Genomic DNA, 16,944 nt, shown 5'->3' with positions numbered 1-16,944 from the left:
GGGGGACGGCCCTGGTCCTTCCGCCTGCTGTAGACTCCTCTGGGCCGCTTTTGGCCGGGCCGGGTCGGGTCGGGTCGGTCGGACCGCGACCGAACCGGGCCAGGACGGCACCGGACCAAAGTAGGCCTCGCCGGACCAAAGTAGGCCTTGCCGAACCGGGCTAGGCCGCACCGGACCAAAGTAGGCCTCGCCGGACCGGGCTAGGCTGCACCGGACCAAAGTAGGCCGCACCAGACCAAACTAGGCCGCGCCAAATCGAGCTAGGCCGCACCAGACCAAACTAGGCCGCGCCAGACCAAAGTAGGCCTCTCCGAACCGGGCTAGGCTGTGCCAGACCAAACTAGGCCGCACTAGACCAGGCTAGGCCGAGCTAGGTGGCATTAGACCAAACTAGGCCGCAGCAGGCCCAGCCGCACTGTGTGTCCCAGTCCCTGCTGCCCCTCTGGATAATGAGGACGTGGAGCTGCGTGGCGGTTCCTCTTCACTGCTGCTATGTCACCGTGCACATTTAATGATGGATTTTAGGGTTTCAGCCCCAGCTGGCTTCATCTTGACCTGCTCTTCTCTTAAAGATTGGGATATCGCTGGGTGTGTCTGTTGCATGGGTGTTAAAAAGAGTGATTAAGTTTGTGCTGAAGTGAGTTTAATAAATATTAATTAAATGATCAAACCCCAAAACTTTTACTGTCTATGTTTAATTTTGTGTTTCCATTTTAAAAGTTCTTTTAACTCATCCTTAGCACTGGAGTCAGCCATTCAGTCCAGCTGGAGTGAGGCTTCCTGCATGCTGGATTCCAATCACTGCCCAGCCATGGTGAGTTACCATAGGGAGGGCAAGAAATGTAGAACTCAGTGCTGGTGGTACATCTTGCTGTGTTTCATGCACGAGAGATGGTGAAAAGTAAAAAATTGCAAACTGACAAGCCACAAGATGGGGCTGTTGTGATAGACAGGGGGAAAGTTACTTAGCAGTGAGGGTCTGCCCTTAGAGAAGACAACTACTGTCTATAACACACAACTCTGAGCACCTCAAAGCTCCTGTTAGTAACTGCTCCCTAAGTTACACCAAGACATCTGTCCCGCCCTGTGGAACTCAAACACAAGACAGCAGAAGTGATTTGGGTTAGGATTTGAGTTGCCTGACACAGTGTTTGCTGTCTTTCTGTGGCTTAAGTCTTAATTTAATTGTATTTCCTATAGGGCTTGTTGGTGGCGGTTTGTTTTTTTTGCTTTTTACCCTCTGTGCATGTCTTATCCTTTCTCCAGTTAGAGGGCTTAACTCAGACTTGAAAAATATTAGATATTTGAACCAGGAGCTGCTGGCAGCCATTCACTGTGCTGTGACTCTTCAGGAGCCTCCATGCCATTTGTCATATTTATTACATCCGATGCCATCTGTTTTCCTGCACAGATTCAGGGCTTTATTACCACCATGGCTGGCCTCTGCAATAACTGAATGCAGGATGTATGCCATAGTTATTTCCCTGTGGACGTCTGGGTAGGTCTGTGCAGACATTTCACGTTTTGCAGCTTGAGGGAAAGCTATTGGCTTCCGTTCTCCCCTAGGAGCCATTCAGCCTGAGAGAGTGGTGAGGAAATGGGTAGAACAAGATGAAAATGGGCTTTTCATACAATGTGCTTGTTTTAAAGGTCATTCCTCCCTATATTTTTTCATCTCTTTCTTTCTCTCATACATTAATTCATTAGTAGAAAGGAGATAGGCTTATTTGTGGTCGTTGAAAAATGTTGACGATTGATACTGACTCATGGGTCTGAAAAAACACAGAACACATGCAGGCTCTGTTCTGAGCCTTGCCACTGGCCTGCTAGCTGATAGAGCAAACAACTTCCCTTCTCCATGCCTCAGTTTCCACATGTGTGAAAGGAAGGGTAGTCATACTGCTCTTTGAATATCACGCCTGAAATTGCACTGGGCAAAACCTAAACGCTTGTATTATTCCAAGCCTGGTAGCACCCTTGCTCCAGATCTTTTGTCTCTCCCAATCTTAAATTATTCATTGCTACCGTGAGCCTTTTGAAGAATGTGAACATGAATTCTCTGTTTATGAAATGTCTTCGCTGTGCCCTACACCGTACATGCTAAGCAGATTTGCATCCCTTGTGTTTTTCCAATCTGATTTAGAAATCCTTTCGTGGCACAGCTGGGAAATCATTCCAGGATGTGCTCGATGAGAAGTTTCACTAGCAGTCACTTAGAAGGTTTTCACAGTTTGTTCTCTTTCTCCCAGGAAAGTGACTGTCCAAACAGAGGTGCTCCTGGGGTTTGCAGTTCTGTTAAAATAGAAATCGATCTGTCAGCCAAAGTGCTTTTGAAATCGATTTAATTTTTTTTATTACATTGCACAGTTTTCAAAAATATTTCAGTGCCTGACATTCAAAAATGAAAAGGACCGTTTTCAGGTTTGACAGACAGTTTTCTTTCTTTTTTTTTAACTTACAATTCAAAGCCTGGGTAAGTTAGTTTATAATCAGCTTAGATAAGGAACAAATCAGGCTGCAGGCTGATGGCAGAGCCTATTTTTAACGTTCCCCTCCTCACCTGGCACATCAGCTTTAATTTTTTCTTCGCTGTGAGAGCTCAACAGACGGAATAAATAACAACAAACAAAACAGATGTCACCTTCAGCACTAGGGCTAAAGCAAATAAAATGACTCAAGAAGAATCTAGTTGAAGTCATTCCTGGTAAGGAACAGCACAGCTGCCCAGTGCTTTGTGTGGAGAGTGGGTTTCCCAAATGATGCTAAGTCCTCCCCTGTTGCTGCCTACATGTGAGGGGTTTTTCCCTGCTAGGAAACACCAGTCATGAAATGTATCCAGTTGGAGCATACCAGGGGAATGGCCATCATTCAACCCTTTGGGTGAAACAGGCGTGGTACAGAGCACAAGAAGCAAAGTGAGTTCGCTTGCTATGTCTGGCCACTGTGTCTGTGGGAGATCCGGAAGGCAGTCCAGAGAAAACACACTTCGTGGAAGGAATGAGAAGAAGCACATGGCTGGAGAATGCCCAGGAAGCAGAATGTGTCCCTTCAGGAACAGATGGGACTAGCTTGCGTGCAGAAATGTGCCTGCTGTTGTTTGTTCCCTGCTGTATTTCAGGAATAAATGACTCTTGTGCCACTTCATAAATAAACAAGATTATACTGGAGATAGTGGCTCCCTTTTTCATTTCCTCCTTTCCAAAACATCAAAAGGAAGCTAGGACTTTGCATAATTAATAAACCTTTCAGCATCTTTGCCACAATTGGGCCTAAAAAGACCCTTTGTATCTAAAAGCAGGACAGTGAGAGATATGCAGCTGAAGATCCATCCAGGACCTGAGGAACCAAGTCTGTGCTCATGGAAGTGAGCCACAGACTGTGACCCTCAGACTGATTCCTCAATTTCACCTTGCCTTGCTGTTCTTCAGGGTGTGTCAATGGTAAGGACAGAACAAGGTGTTCTTTGGCTGTGAGGGTTTGTGCTCTTAGTATGGATGCTGCACGTTACTTGTGAGCTGCACTCAAGTGCAGACTGGTTAGGGGAATTTTTATTGCTAGATGTTCATGAGGTGAAGCTCACGAGACTTCTGAATGCTGGATAGGTTTCACAAGAAGAGCCGTAGAAAAATAATGAAGTGGTAAGTGAATCAACTAGTAATTGTAATAGCTAGGAGAACTTCATAACAAATGTGGATGGTGCCGAGCTGTTTTTAAAACCTCCTTACTTGTTTCATAAGGCTTCATTCTTGCTGGTATTTGAAATCAATACCAATTTTCTCACACTGCTCTTCAATCCACTTGAGTCTTCAAGCCTACACTTCAACGCTGATTACCTGTGGCAGACTGCAAATGGTCTCAGGATGTCTCACTTTGTACAAACAGTATTTGACAGTTCTACCCAAGGAGGAAGGTACTGGGAGAACTGTGAGGCTTCCTGAATGTGCCTTCCCTCAGTTCAAACATCACAAGCACAGCTTGAGCAGTCTCTCAGCCCTTTCTTAGTGCAGAATTTCTCTAGGAAGTAGCACCAAATGGAAGATAGGACTCCTGGATTCCTTCCCTGCTGTGCTGAGCTCTGCCTTCTGGTAAGACCTGTGCACCTCCTGGAAGAAAGTTTTCTTCCTCCTGCACAAGTTAATTCATCTGAAAGGTGATATAAATGCAGTGATAGCAATGATTTCTTAAATAACGTTCATCAAATTAGGTAGGTAGAATAAGTGATCATTACTCTGCCTTCAGCACAAGAGTACATCAGTGTGCTCTGCAGAAAATAACAGTGGTGAGTGTAGAGAACAGAAGGCTTCTAAGCTATATAGTGATTATTATCAATTACTCTAAGGCATTTTAATCTAGAGAGAAAACGTAGAAAATGCATCACGGGCAGAATAATAATTTCAGTTTGAAAGAGACTATCTTGCCCTGGGAATGTATGGTTTGAGCGTGGCTCCTGGGTGCTGTGTGCTAAATCACTTGTGAGGCAGATGTAAGTGATTGGCTGGCACAGAAAGCAGCTTCAGAAGCCACACTGTAAACAGAGCAGTGCTGCGAGGCTCTGAGGAAGGCACTGCGTGCATTGGAGCACTGTGACAGCGGGGAGCAGAGAGCACTGAGACCACACACTGCTCCCATCTCTGCTTCCATCTCTGCCTGCTGTGGGCAAGGACTCCATCAAGGCAGAGGGGAGGGCAGCTCTGCTTCATTATCATCCCTGGGCACTTCGTTTGGATGAGAGTTGAGAAGGAATATTTCCATGGGTACGGGATGAGAAGCACGGAAAGGTGATTTAAAGTCGACGACCTGTCTGGAGGTGCTGGTGTTGCTGGCAAACAGCGGTGCTCAGAGTTGGAGGAGGAGGATGAAGCCAGGTGCCCTCCTGAACCGAGCTACCTATCAAAGCTGAGAGCAATTGCTGGGGACCTCTGGGAGTCGTGCTCTTGGAAAGAACAACAGGAATTCAGGGGTGCCATGGATTCGAAAGCAGAACTATAGCTGTTGCCAAGCTGCCTTAAAACTGAGATCAGGACACTACTGGAAAACAACCTAAGAAGGAACAATTTGTCCTGGGAAAGCAGGTGGCCAAAAGGCCATTCCTTCCTTGCTCCATTACGCTCTCTGGCTGTGTTCTTGTCCATATGTGCAAGAGCTAGGAAAAGCCTAGGCAGATCTGAGGCCAAAATAAAAGAAACCACTTTGAAAAAGGTTTGGGTTTGATCAGCAGCATTCTTGCAACATGGCTGACCAGGAGACAGAGGACTTAGCAGGAGAAAGCCTCTTGGCCAAGTCTAAGATGCATCCCAGCCTCCCACCGTATGACATGGATGACCAGCTCCTTCCCAGGGAGCCACGGAGCACCTGCGGCTGCTGGGCATGGGCTCTGCTGATAGCCACCATGAACCTCTTAGTCTTTTTCATCAACTTGCTCCTGATGCTTGTTATCTTCACCATCATGTTGCTTCCCACCATTGTGGTCGTTTACTTTGGCTTCCAGTGCCATTCTCGGGTAAGTAAGTTTGCTCCATTTGGAATGGAAGTTTGAATAGGGAAAACTAAAGGGCAAAAGAGCTCTGGTGGTGTTTGCTGCTTTCCATTTAAGTAACCTTTCCACAGTGATTGACATATTTGATCTTCCTAAAAAATAATTCAGCATTAATAAAGCCTAGCAGAATCTGTAATCCCTCTTATGCCTGTCTACATATTCAGATGTTTCTGTACAGTTTCTCACTGGTAACCAATGTGTTTGCTTGATCAGGAAGGGCTCTGGCTGTGCCTGCTCCATGCCTTTGCTATCCTCTGAATTTCATTATTCCAAGAATACCTATGAATTTCCTCTTATGTTTCCATAAATATGTTTGGAATCTGTTGATTAAGTGTATGGCAAGAAACAATTTCCCTGTTTTCCTCACCAGCAGTAGCTCTTAGAGCAGCTCAATCTGGTTTCTCCTGCAGGTTACCCAGAGTTAGGAGGGCTCTCTTCCTGCTTTGGGGAGGGAAAAAACAAACCCTGCAATATTTCCTCCCAGGAGAGAGAACAGGCTCCAAAAATATATGCTATTGGCCACCCCATTCCACAAAATTGGAACAAAGGGAAGACTTTGAATCTTCTCAAAATGATATATTTACCTGAGAAACATAAAAGGAGAAGTTTTTTTTCCTTCCTTCTTAATGAAGTCTGTGCATCCCATCTAGTCAGCCAAGTCCTTGGGACTCTGAGTGAGCAGATCCTGGAGTGAGAGGTAATGTGTCAGCACACAGACCCTCGGTCTTTGCAAAGAGACAGTTGGGATCATTGGCCTTGGAAGATCCTAAACTACCCCTTGTACATGCAGGGCTCTGCTTGATGGCTTTGGGCTCTGAGGAGCAGCAAAAGGTTTTTGAGTAAAGCAGAGTACATCAGTCCTGAAAGCAACTGCTGTTAGCTGCAAGGAATCTTTTAACTCAGACTCATCTTTTAATAGAGGTAGATGGGGAATGCTGCAGGATAGCTTGACGAGAGCAGCCCTTTGTCCTCAGGCTATTGCTGTTCTCTGCCTTCCTCATAGCCAGCGGCTGATTTCTGCACTGCAGGGCCATTAGATGGATTTATTTATTTTTTTGAATGTGATTGTGCTGCTTCTACTGCAGAAAGCATATAGAGAAAAGACAGGAGGCTGGGAGGGGGGATGAGGGCTGCCCATGTCATTTGTTAGCACAGACCCAGTGAGTGCCTTGGCCTCATGCTGCTGCTGCCAGCAGGAAAGCAGGGCTGTAAGCCCCAGAACCAGCGCTGTGCTGAGTGCCCTACAGCAGCATGATGTGAGCAGGACCTCTCGGCAGGTATTGAAGTGCTGAGAGATCCAAATAAGTACAATATGTGGTGTGTAGAAGATGGAGCACAAAGTAGGCTTGGGAATCTGCAGCCCACCAATCTGTCTGCAGGACCCAACATTTCTGCTGCATTTTATTTACTTAGCTGTAATTGCCAGCATGTTGTGCCACCCACGTCGGTGCAGCAGCAGGAGGCCTTTTTATTTGGTGCCCAGATATCAAATGCTAAGGCGTGCTATTATGGATAACTTAATAAAGATGGTTTCCTGCTTCAGGAGCAGTGTGGCACTCTTGTCTCACGGCGATGCCTGAGTAATTGAAAGCCTGATTAAAGTGTTGTCAGTCATATCATGTCGCTTGAGGACTGCAGAGGGAAGAGCAGCCGTGCCTCAGTGGGAAGGCACTGAAACTCAGGGCTGCTTTGGCCCTGCCCCTATCCACCAGCTGCTCTGTGACAAAACTCCGTGTTCCCACAGGTGCTGCACTCCACTGCCCGCTACTGCAGAACCATCCTGGATGACAACAGCTCCTCGGCCCTCATCATCCTGGGCTTCGTCATCATGTCGCCCCTCATCGTGGTGGCCATGGCCACCTACTGCAGCCTGGCCAGGCGCCTTCGCCTCCTCATGTGCTTCCAGCCGTGCAGCCGGGCCCTGTACAAGGGCGTGAAGTGGCGCTGGTATGAGGAGGGCGGTCTGTGCGGCTGTGCCAGGGGCTGCAGCCCCCGTGTCAAGGCCTGGGTCTGAGACAGAGGCCCCATCCCACCCAGCGTGCCCTTCTCCCTATCCTGACCCTCCCCGCTGCCTCCCAGCATCACCCTGAGACCTCTGCGGAGCAGTGCTCGCTGTGAGCAAGAGGAGTGTTCATGAGCCACCTCCTATAGCCTCCTATAGCTTTGTCTATAACATAGTAGATTGCTGCCCACCACCAGGGAGAGATTGTCAGTGCAGCTCCTTGGTGTTAAAGACAACGTGCAGCAGAAATGGGAACTCCTCCAGGACCTGCTGTGCTCATGGCAGCTCTATTTCCAGTCTTGACAGCATGGTCACAGAGGTCTCCTTGGGTTTGGCTGCTGCTGGGGAAGCATCCAGCCATAAGGAAGCAGCTGGAGTTTCCCTCGGTGCTGGGCAGCCCCAACCTCTGTAGGTCACTGCTTCTGCAGTGCTGGAGATCTGCAGAGTCCCTACGCACCAGATGTCCTTCCCCAGTTAACAACCCCTCTTTCCCATAGCCTATAGCAGTGCTATGCTTGTTTTCCTGTCCCCGAGCCAGGTTGTTGGGCTGGCTGCAGATATACGCACTGTTCTTTGGGTCTGTCCTCCTCCAGCTGCTGATCTGAAGTGTGCTTGTCTGGTGATAGCTGGTGGGTATTAACCTGCAAATCACTCTTTGTCCTTTGCTGTGGTTTTGTTCAGCTCCGTTTTAAGGCTCCTCGCAGGACGAGCTGGAGATCCCCAGTGGCCTCACGGTCACTGCAGGCTCTTCCAGGGCTGGGTAACAGATTTCAGAGACAGTGCCTTGTTCTGAGACACCTGGATGTAGCATAAGTGCTGCACAATGCGGAGTGGATGTGAGAAGGTATGGCAGCTGGGTGTAAGTGTGTGATGCTCCAGGTGGTCCTGCTGGAGTAGGTTTGGACCAGATGATCTCCAGAGGTCATCCCCAGCTGTGTTGTGATGCTTTCCTTTAAGCCTCCATGGGTTCAGGCACGACATCAGTGGGGCTGTGTGCTGCTGACTGCTGCAAGCTCCGTGCTCCCCCCGCTGCTCTTCCTATCTGCCAACTATTGCCACTGCAAGTGCTATGTGTGAATAAAGATCATGCCGAATCTCCATTGGAGGAGTTTCTGTTCTGTCTCATAGTACAGGCTGCACCAGAACCAGCTGGCTGCAGCCCATTGCAAACTCTTGTTCTATCCTCAAATAATCAGTGATGGCTACAGATGAAAATGGATTGGATTGTAGCATGGGCTGGTACTCAGCCCAGCCACCAAACAGATGGGGACAGGGAAAGCTGGATGTGAATCAAAGCTGGAGCTTTGAGCAGTTAGAGCCATTGGTTGGGACTTTGGCCATTGTGTTGTTTTGTGATGGTAAGAGGCTGAACTCTGGACTCCAGCAGAGCTCCAGCAGTGTAATATATCAGCTTTGCTGGCTCCCTCCAAATGTACAACTGAGTGTTCTGCCAGCCCTTGTCACCATTTAGCCCATTCTGGCAGCTGAAGCAAACCAGTCTCAGCTAAATCACTTTCACAGCGCTGCAGGTGAAACTGGTCTGATATGTCTCATTTACAGTTCAAATTACTGCTGAATGCTTCTGTGTACTGAGTGAACAAGACTGTTCCAGCCCATAGCCTGAATGGTTGGAGGAGCAGGGATTTTTGCATTTTAAGGCTTTTTCCATTGTTACAGGACTTTGCAGGGTGGGAGCACAGACTAACTTGTCTTGCTCTTTTCCTGGTCTGACTTGCGACCTGAAATCACTTCCCAAGGTGCAGAATCTGACCAATAACTTTGCTGGAAGTCCCCTTACCCAGCTCCATATGGTTTGTAGGGCATCCTGCAGAATATCATACGGTGTATCTGCATCAGAGAACTCCCTGGACTATAAAGGAAGAAACACCTGTGTTCTGCTGTCAGCTGGAGCTGGAGTCACTTCTCTGCATCCCAGCAGATCTCGGGGTAAACTCTACCTCAGGGATGCCCTGGTGCAGCAAAACATGACTACAGTACAGCAGTGAGGCTGCAGCCCTGAGATCTCTGTCTTTAGAACAGAGGCACCCTTGATGTTCTCTGCCTTGGGGCAGCTGTGCCAGCTGGGGACTGCGCCTGCAGATGCTGCAGGAGGCTGCTGTGTGTGCTGTGTGTGTGTGCTCCTCAAACCCTCACATGGGCTTTGTTACAGAGTTCAGCACAGCTGAGCCTGGCATCCTTCTGAAGAGGAAGGCAATTTTCTTTTTTTCTTTTTCTTTTTTTTTTTTTAATCAAGCCTCTGGTCTGATAAGAGGCTACAAGGGTTTTGAGCCAGGAGTATTCATTTTCGCAGTGTGAATTTCCAAGATAAAAAAAAAAAATTACCCAGAAAGAGCTGAAGGTACCGACAGTGAGTGCCAAGCAGGCAGCTTACCTTGAGCTGGATATATCCCCAGCATGAATCACAGGCGACAGCTGCTTTGTGCCAGATTTATGGCAGGTAGCTATGAGCACAGTATAACTGTGAGTTCTCATCCTGTGAAGGTGAAGAGAAAGAGAGAAAACATTAATAACCCAACTCGTGCTGAAATGGGGCTAATATTTCAGAAATGCTGCTGTGCATCACCTGGTCCAGCTCTGCTCCATGACGCCTTCATGGGAGAGCTTTTACCTTTCCCTGCATTCGTGTTTGCAGCTGGTTATGGGAGAAAAGCAGTAGAGAAAGCCAGGGGATGGGCAGCAGCACCTGGGATCTGGGAGTCTGGCTGTGCTGCTTTGTACCCGTAGGGTTTTGGGGTGAGGATGAGGATGGTGTGAGGATTGTGGCTCAGCAATGCTGAGGTTTCTGGAATGCTCTGTCTAGGGGGAATTTGGGCATCTTTGGCTTGGGTTCCCCACTCCCAAGTTTGTTTGAAAGTGAGAATGTAGTCCTGCTGCTGCTGCAATGGGTGCTTTGGGGGGTGTTTGTGGAGTGCAACGTGGAAAGCAGGAAAACAGCAAAACCACGATTTGATTGCTAACAGAAGGGACAGAAAAATAAAATCCAAAGGAATGGAGCCATCACAGCAAGTAGGCTCATTCTTCACAAATGTAACAACACACCAAGGGTGCTTGCAGGCTGCCGACAATGTTCTGTACCAAATTACTGGTGGGATCCATACTGACAGATGGATGAACCAGGGAGAGATGAAGGAAGCTCTTTTTCTGTGGAAGTTTCCCCTTGTGAGGAAGTGCTGCTCCAGTCCGTACAGCCCCACAGTGCTGGGCAGATCGTCTCTGTTCTGCATCCTAAACCATCCTGCTGTGTGTGAGCGCTTATAGAAGCTTCATGTACAAATTACATGTGGATTTAATATGACAGAAGTGAATGCTAACAGCTTCCACAAGTGGCAGGAGGAAGAGCTGCTTCTGTCATGCAGTTCCTTAATTCCCATTCTCTGATTTATTCAGAGTGTAAGGGTCAGGGATGAATAAGCTCAAAGATATAAAATAAAGAACAAATCCCAATCACACAGGCATGGCTCTGGTCACTGAGAACCAGATCCAATGGGAATCGCTGGCACTGGTACCCAGCAGGGCTCAGCTGCTCCTGGCAGAGCTGCAGTGCATTGCCAAGAGCTCAGGGCATCACTCTCAGTGTCATCTCTGCCAGATGGACTCCATGTGCCTCATTCTCCTGATCTCCTAAGTAACTCTGTAGGCTAACTTGGCAGGGATCTGCGTGGTAATACAATTCCACTGACATATATATGCTGGACAGCTTCTTTTGCTCTCTTTATTTGTATTTCTGACTGCTTAACGGTAACTTGAGCGTCTTCAGGGAAATGTCCATTGTCCTCCTGAAACACCCTCCTCTGTCTTGGAGCTAACTGGTCACCAGTGATGATTTCCAGCTTGGGAAAACTCTGAATGAATGGAAACAATTAAGGAGCAACTAAGCAGTAGGTGCCTGCCAAGGGTTTGCACCCAGCAAGCTGATCCTGCAGCACAGGTCATGCTGCACCCTTATCCTGAGGAAGGTCCCTGGGCTCTGATGGAAGCTGCTGTGCAGGTAAGGAAGCAAGAAGTGATGTAACCCAGCTGTCCCAGCACCAGTGTGCCCTGCAAACCAGTCCCTTATGTGGCAGTGAGCAGTGGGAGGCAGTTGGGAAGCTGTGTGTGTTTAAATGCGCCTCTGGGCACGCAGAGCTGCTTAAACACAGCAGAGCTCTGAGGCCATCTGTCAGGCACGCGTTGCTGAAGGGCTCTTTGTGGAAGAGCTGCAGAAGAATATGAAAATAAATAAATTACGTAGCCCTCAGAATCAATAGTAGCACAGAATGGCTGGAAGGGTGAGCGTGGCAGATATGCTGCTAACTACTTCACAGTCCTCTTTCAGAGCTAGAGACTGCTGTCCAGAAAAACCTCTCAATCACTCAGAGGTCTGCAGGGGAAAAAGCACCAACTGAAAGAGAAGTGGAGAGCAGCATTGTTTCAAGGCCGGGAAGCAAGATTTCACTCTACAGCTGGCAGTCCTGACAAAGAGGGGTACCTGGGCATCACCAACACAAGAGTTTCTGAGAAGCAAAGCTTTGCTTTGGGGAACAGACGCCAGCAAATATTGCCCCATGTAACTCAGTGTTGCTGTTTTTCTGCTTGAGGAATAAAAGCCTAGCTCCCTAAATCCTAACCCTATGCATGGAGACAAGGGATTATGTACAGACCATGACAAGCCCAGAGCATTCAGCACGGCTGGAGAAGGTCAGCATTTGTGTTTTCTTCTCCCCCCTTCCCTTGTTCTCCCCCCAGCTCAGGCACCCAGGAACAACGCAGACTTGTTCTGCAGCTCCCCTGGCAGTGCCAGGGGGAGCTTTGTAAGGGATTCTGCAGGAAAGCAGGAAAACTGGAGCCTCCCGGGGATGTGTTTTTGGGTTTGCTGCACACAAAGCACATGGAAGGTAGTGGATGGACTCTGTGGTGCTTTACATCCTGACTGTGAGCCCGCAAAGTTCTCACATGGCCTCAGTCTAAGCCTGGGCTCAGCATGTCACTTGGGTTCTGACCCTAAAAGTGCTTGCTGAGCTCATTCCCTGCATTCTCCAGCCTTCAGGAGCTGCAGGAGGTGCCCAGCCACACAGCAAGCCATGCACAGATGCTGCCTCTGCGACCTCATAACAGCAGACGTGGTGCTGAGCACAGGTTGTTCCTCCTGCTCACCTGGAAGCACAGATCTGCTCCAGCTCATCCTCATCAGTAGGGTTAATATTTCAACAATGCGCTAAAATTACCCTTTTGTCATCACATTTTTATCTGTGTGGCACCAAGCAGGCGGCTACGTATGTTAGAGCCTCTGGGGAGTGTTGCAATCCCACCAACATGTTAGTGACTGCTCTGCCCATCCGCACGGGCTGGCAGCTGCAGGGATTGTCGGTGCCAATAGATACCCAGATAAGAGCTCCCCCCACACCCCCCCGTGTCTGTCTCCAGTGGCTGTAAAGGTGTGAGAACTTGCCCTGGGAGGATGCTAGTAGATAATACACAGTGAAAACCGCAAGGAGATGGGGCTGACAAAGCTGAGGGCTGAAGGAGCGAGTGGGAAGGGAGACCTGTGATTGCAGAATGAAGCATGGGAACACAATTGGCTGCAGTGTGTGTCCCTGTGCTTGCAGAGGGATGCTCAGCAAAGCACTGGGAGCACCACTGGGTCACACAGTGAGCCCGATGTGCTTTGCCCCCTTGGATGGAGCAGACAGGATGTGCAGGGCTGGACTTGCTTTTCAATGGCTTGCACAAAACACAAGGAGAGATAAGAAGCAAAGAAAAAAAAACAACACATAAAGAGGCAGGCTGGGAAGCAGGAAGAAGTAGCACTCTCTGGTTCATCACTGTGCTTTCAGCAGCCTCCTTTCGATCATGCCTGTGCTCATTGTATCCTAAGCACGCAGTTGAGAGCTGAGGAAACCAAGCCCTGACCCTTAACCAGATGAGCAGGGGTAAAAATAGCAGTCAGGGGAGCAGACTTCCTCCCAGACACAAACCTCTTGCTGCTGAAGGCCACAAATCTGTGCTGCGTTCTGGCTGCTCACGCACCCAGGCTGCTTTGGCACCAGCTGGGAGTAGGGCTGGGGTCTGCCTGCCTTATGGGGACAGCTGAAGAGCCTCCTCTGATGGCTGATCCACCTGCCTCCTTTGCTGCTCTGACTTTCTGCTACCTTGCATCTTTTACTTTGTTCAGCTTTAATGGCCTTTTGGTTTCTATTTTCGCTGTGGTTACCTTGGCTCCATGCTGGCTTCCAGCCCTTCCGTGCAGAAACCTCTTTTCAGCCTGGATCCCTTTCCATCTCCTTCCTGGCTCACCCCCAAAGCTCTGTCTGCTGTCACTGAGAAGTAAACAATCCTTCCACTCGCAGCACCTTATCTCCTGTGTGAGCGTCCTTATCTCCTTGCATTTCTGCATTTGCTTTCTGGTCTCAGCTGTGCTACAGATGCTTAGAGGTCTGGAAATTCATAGGAGCATGGAGAAGAGACCTGTTGGTCACAGCCCACAGAGATTTTCAGTTCAGGTTTACAGGGAAGCAGTCCATTCAGCCTGCTGCTTTGCTTCCTATCAAAGCCAAGTTCTTTACGATCTAAAATCCCGGAAAAGGCTTGATTCCAGTTAGGAGCAGAGCTGTAACATGATGGGGAAAAGATAACAGTTTTGCTGAGTTATCCAACATGCATTATCACCTATAGCATTGCTCTTCACGTTCCGTGCATCATCTCCATCTCTGAGAAGCCCACACAAGGAGGAGAGAGGAGACAGCTGCCCTGCAGGGATGCTCTGAGTGCCTTCCAGAGGGAAAGCAGCAGAGCAGCAATACCCCTGGCATGTGCCTGGAGACAGCATGAACACGTGGGGCAGGGTCTGCACAGCGGGCACACAACAGGGTGTGCAACTGGGGCAACCACATGCCTGCAGCAGCACAGCAACAGCACCTGAGGCCACAGCTGGCTCTGCCTGGGGTGATGGCTCCTGCCCTTCATTCGGCCCTAATCCCATTTTTCAATAGGCAGCTTTGGCTGTCCTCATTTTTCAAGCACTAAGGCTGGAAAATGGCTGTGGAGATGGTGAGTATTGCCTCACTGCTTTTTCAGCTCAGTGCTGCAGCTGGGAAGGAGAGCAACAGCTGGAATGGCAAAGTTTTGTGTTGTCGGTAGCAACCAGGATTTGAGTTACGAGTGCTTACAGAGTGGCAAATTTCCACAAGGATAACCTGTTTGAAAACCTTGCAGTGGGCTTCAGCTCCTCCCCAGCCTGAGCAATGCCTCTTTGATTCCCCCTTCCCCTCTGATGGGAAGAAAGATGAGCAGTCGCACATCCAGAGCTCTGCATAAATGCATTACTTGGAGCTATTTGGTGCTGTCTCATGCACCTGCTGAAACAGATGGGAGTGAGACACCCTGTGAGGAAGGCTGGCCCTTGGACAGGTAGTGGGGTAGAAGAGGAGGTGTGTTTGTTTGAAAAGGCTGAAAGAGTGAGTCAGGGAGATGGCCAAGCATGCTTATTTCAAGGCAACTTGGTGCAAAATAGCTGCAGCACTTTGCAAGTTCCCCATGTCCCGCGTTCCATGCCCAGTCACACACTGTGGGAGACATCTAGTGCACGTGGGGGCAGAGCTTTGGGTCACTTGCTGTTAAAATGTATGGCATGCAAGATCTAACTGTAGACCTAAAGGGTGTGCCCAGACCTGGGTAATGCCACAAAGGTGAAAAATCTAAACTAAAAAGTGCCAGCAGTGTAAATACATTACTGGCAGAGCTAAGCTGAGCTTGCAGAGGGTTGCATGGCCAGGAAGGGCAGCCAGACTTGCATGTAGCTCTGGGTGCTGCTCCCTTGCTTGTGCTGCACTGTGGGATGTGGGGGGTTTGCAGAGCATTTCCCAGCAGTTATTCAGGGGTTAAGGAGAGTTTCTATTAGGCATTGGAAATAGTATGGGGCGGAAGGGAGGTAGAACTGCCAACTGCCATGACTAATGCTGTGACATCAAGGTTGATGGAATATAGCTTCTTAATGCCACCCATACCTACAAGCGTAATTAATTAGTGCAGGCAAACCCATGCAATCAACAGGTCTGAAAACAATTCATTTCTCTTCCCATTGTGCAGTAGACAGTGACAGAGCATTGCAGATGGCTACCAAATTGCCTCCAACCAAGTTTGTTTTCACATTTTCTGGGTCCGTTTCCAGCTGCAAGTGCTGGAAATAATTCCCCTGACCTAGATCCCAAAATATCCCGTTCAGCAGTGGGGAGCTGCCCATGCCTATGTGCCAGATGTTTGGAGGGGTTATGCAGTGAGCTGCACGGACAGCTCGCTAGGAAAGCTCAAACTGTACCTTCATCTGCCGGGGTCCTGGCCCCAGTCCCATCTCTGCTGGGGGTGCATAATGTCAGCTCCAGGAAATTTGGCAGTCAGCTTGGATGGATGTGGATGAAGTTGGTCTGGAGTGAATAATTGCTGAAGAAGGCTTGTTTTTGTAACTCTTGTAGGGAACTGCATGCCATCCCTTCTGTCCCTGCCCTGTCTTACCAGGAATGCTGACCCAGGGCTATGCAGCTGCCCATGTGCAGCAGCAGGGCTGGGATGCCAGTGGCTATACTCTCCCTTGCACAATCTCACGCTCATACCAATGTGAGCCATGTGCCTTCCTGTAGAAAAGATGCTCCTCTGAGTTCCAGCTTGGGACCAGCCTTCTCAGAACAGCTGCAGGGAGGCATCCTGCATGGCTTTGTACACAGAGGGGCTGCTGCTGGGAGCCTCCAAGGAGGAGTGGAGAGCAGACAGGACATCCCAGCTCGATAGCAGCAGTGGTCTCCAAGGAAAGCATTTGCTCTTTCATCCATGGGTCAGACATTACAGCACCCAGCTGTAGAACAACAGCCTCTTATCCCCAAAATAAATGGGAATTGTTCTGCTTGCTTTGCATGCATCAAGTCACCTCTTTCTTTATGGGTTGCTGGAATTGCAACTATTTCCCCGGCCTGACGTGGGAGGAGTACAAGGCTGGCAGGGCTCATGATGGGAGGATGGCTGTAAGCAGTAGAGAATCCAGCTGAGCCCCCTGTGTCCCTCAGGCATGTTTCCTGGACAGGCTTTATCCTGGATGGTCTTGTTTATGAAACAGGATTTCCAACCTAGCCCCCATGCCCTACCTCTTCTTTCCATTGTAAACAGCAACCTGCTGATGGATGGAACTCCTTTTTCCCCTTCCCTTCTCATCACTCCAAACTCATTCTCCCCTTTCAGTCTCGCTCTGGCTTTTGCCATTGACAAGTTCAGGCTGAATAACACGACTTCTATAGGCCGCTCACATGTTGTTGCTGCATGGCATCAGATCCAGCCATGTGCTGGGTGAAGGAGCTCCCAGTGTTGCTGGAGGAGCCTTGCAGACTGGGTAGGAGTTGTTCCCTTTCCTCCCACTCTCTCC

General features: G+C 49.0%; 1 protein-coding gene across 1 annotated transcript; it reads left to right on the top strand.

The window, feature by feature from the left end:
- The first annotated feature begins 5,230 nt into the window (after positions 1-5,230).
- TMEM88B (transmembrane protein 88B) lies at positions 5,231-9,721 on the top strand. The gene is made up of 2 exons (XM_003212230.4): positions 5,231-5,500; positions 7,281-9,721. Exons 1-2 carry the CDS (start codon positions 5,231-5,233, stop codon positions 7,548-7,550), a joined length of 540 nt encoding a protein of 179 aa, XP_003212278.1. The 3' UTR covers positions 7,551-9,721.
- The last annotated feature ends 7,223 nt before the right edge of the window (positions 9,722-16,944 follow it).

The sequence above is a fragment of the Meleagris gallopavo genome, chromosome 23 (genome assembly GCF_000146605.3).
Source record: "Meleagris gallopavo isolate NT-WF06-2002-E0010 breed Aviagen turkey brand Nicholas breeding stock chromosome 23, Turkey_5.1, whole genome shotgun sequence".
NCBI lineage: Eukaryota > Metazoa > Chordata > Aves > Galliformes > Phasianidae > Meleagris > Meleagris gallopavo.
Note: the sequence above shows the minus strand (reverse complement) of the source record. Positions and strands in the feature narration are given on the sequence as shown.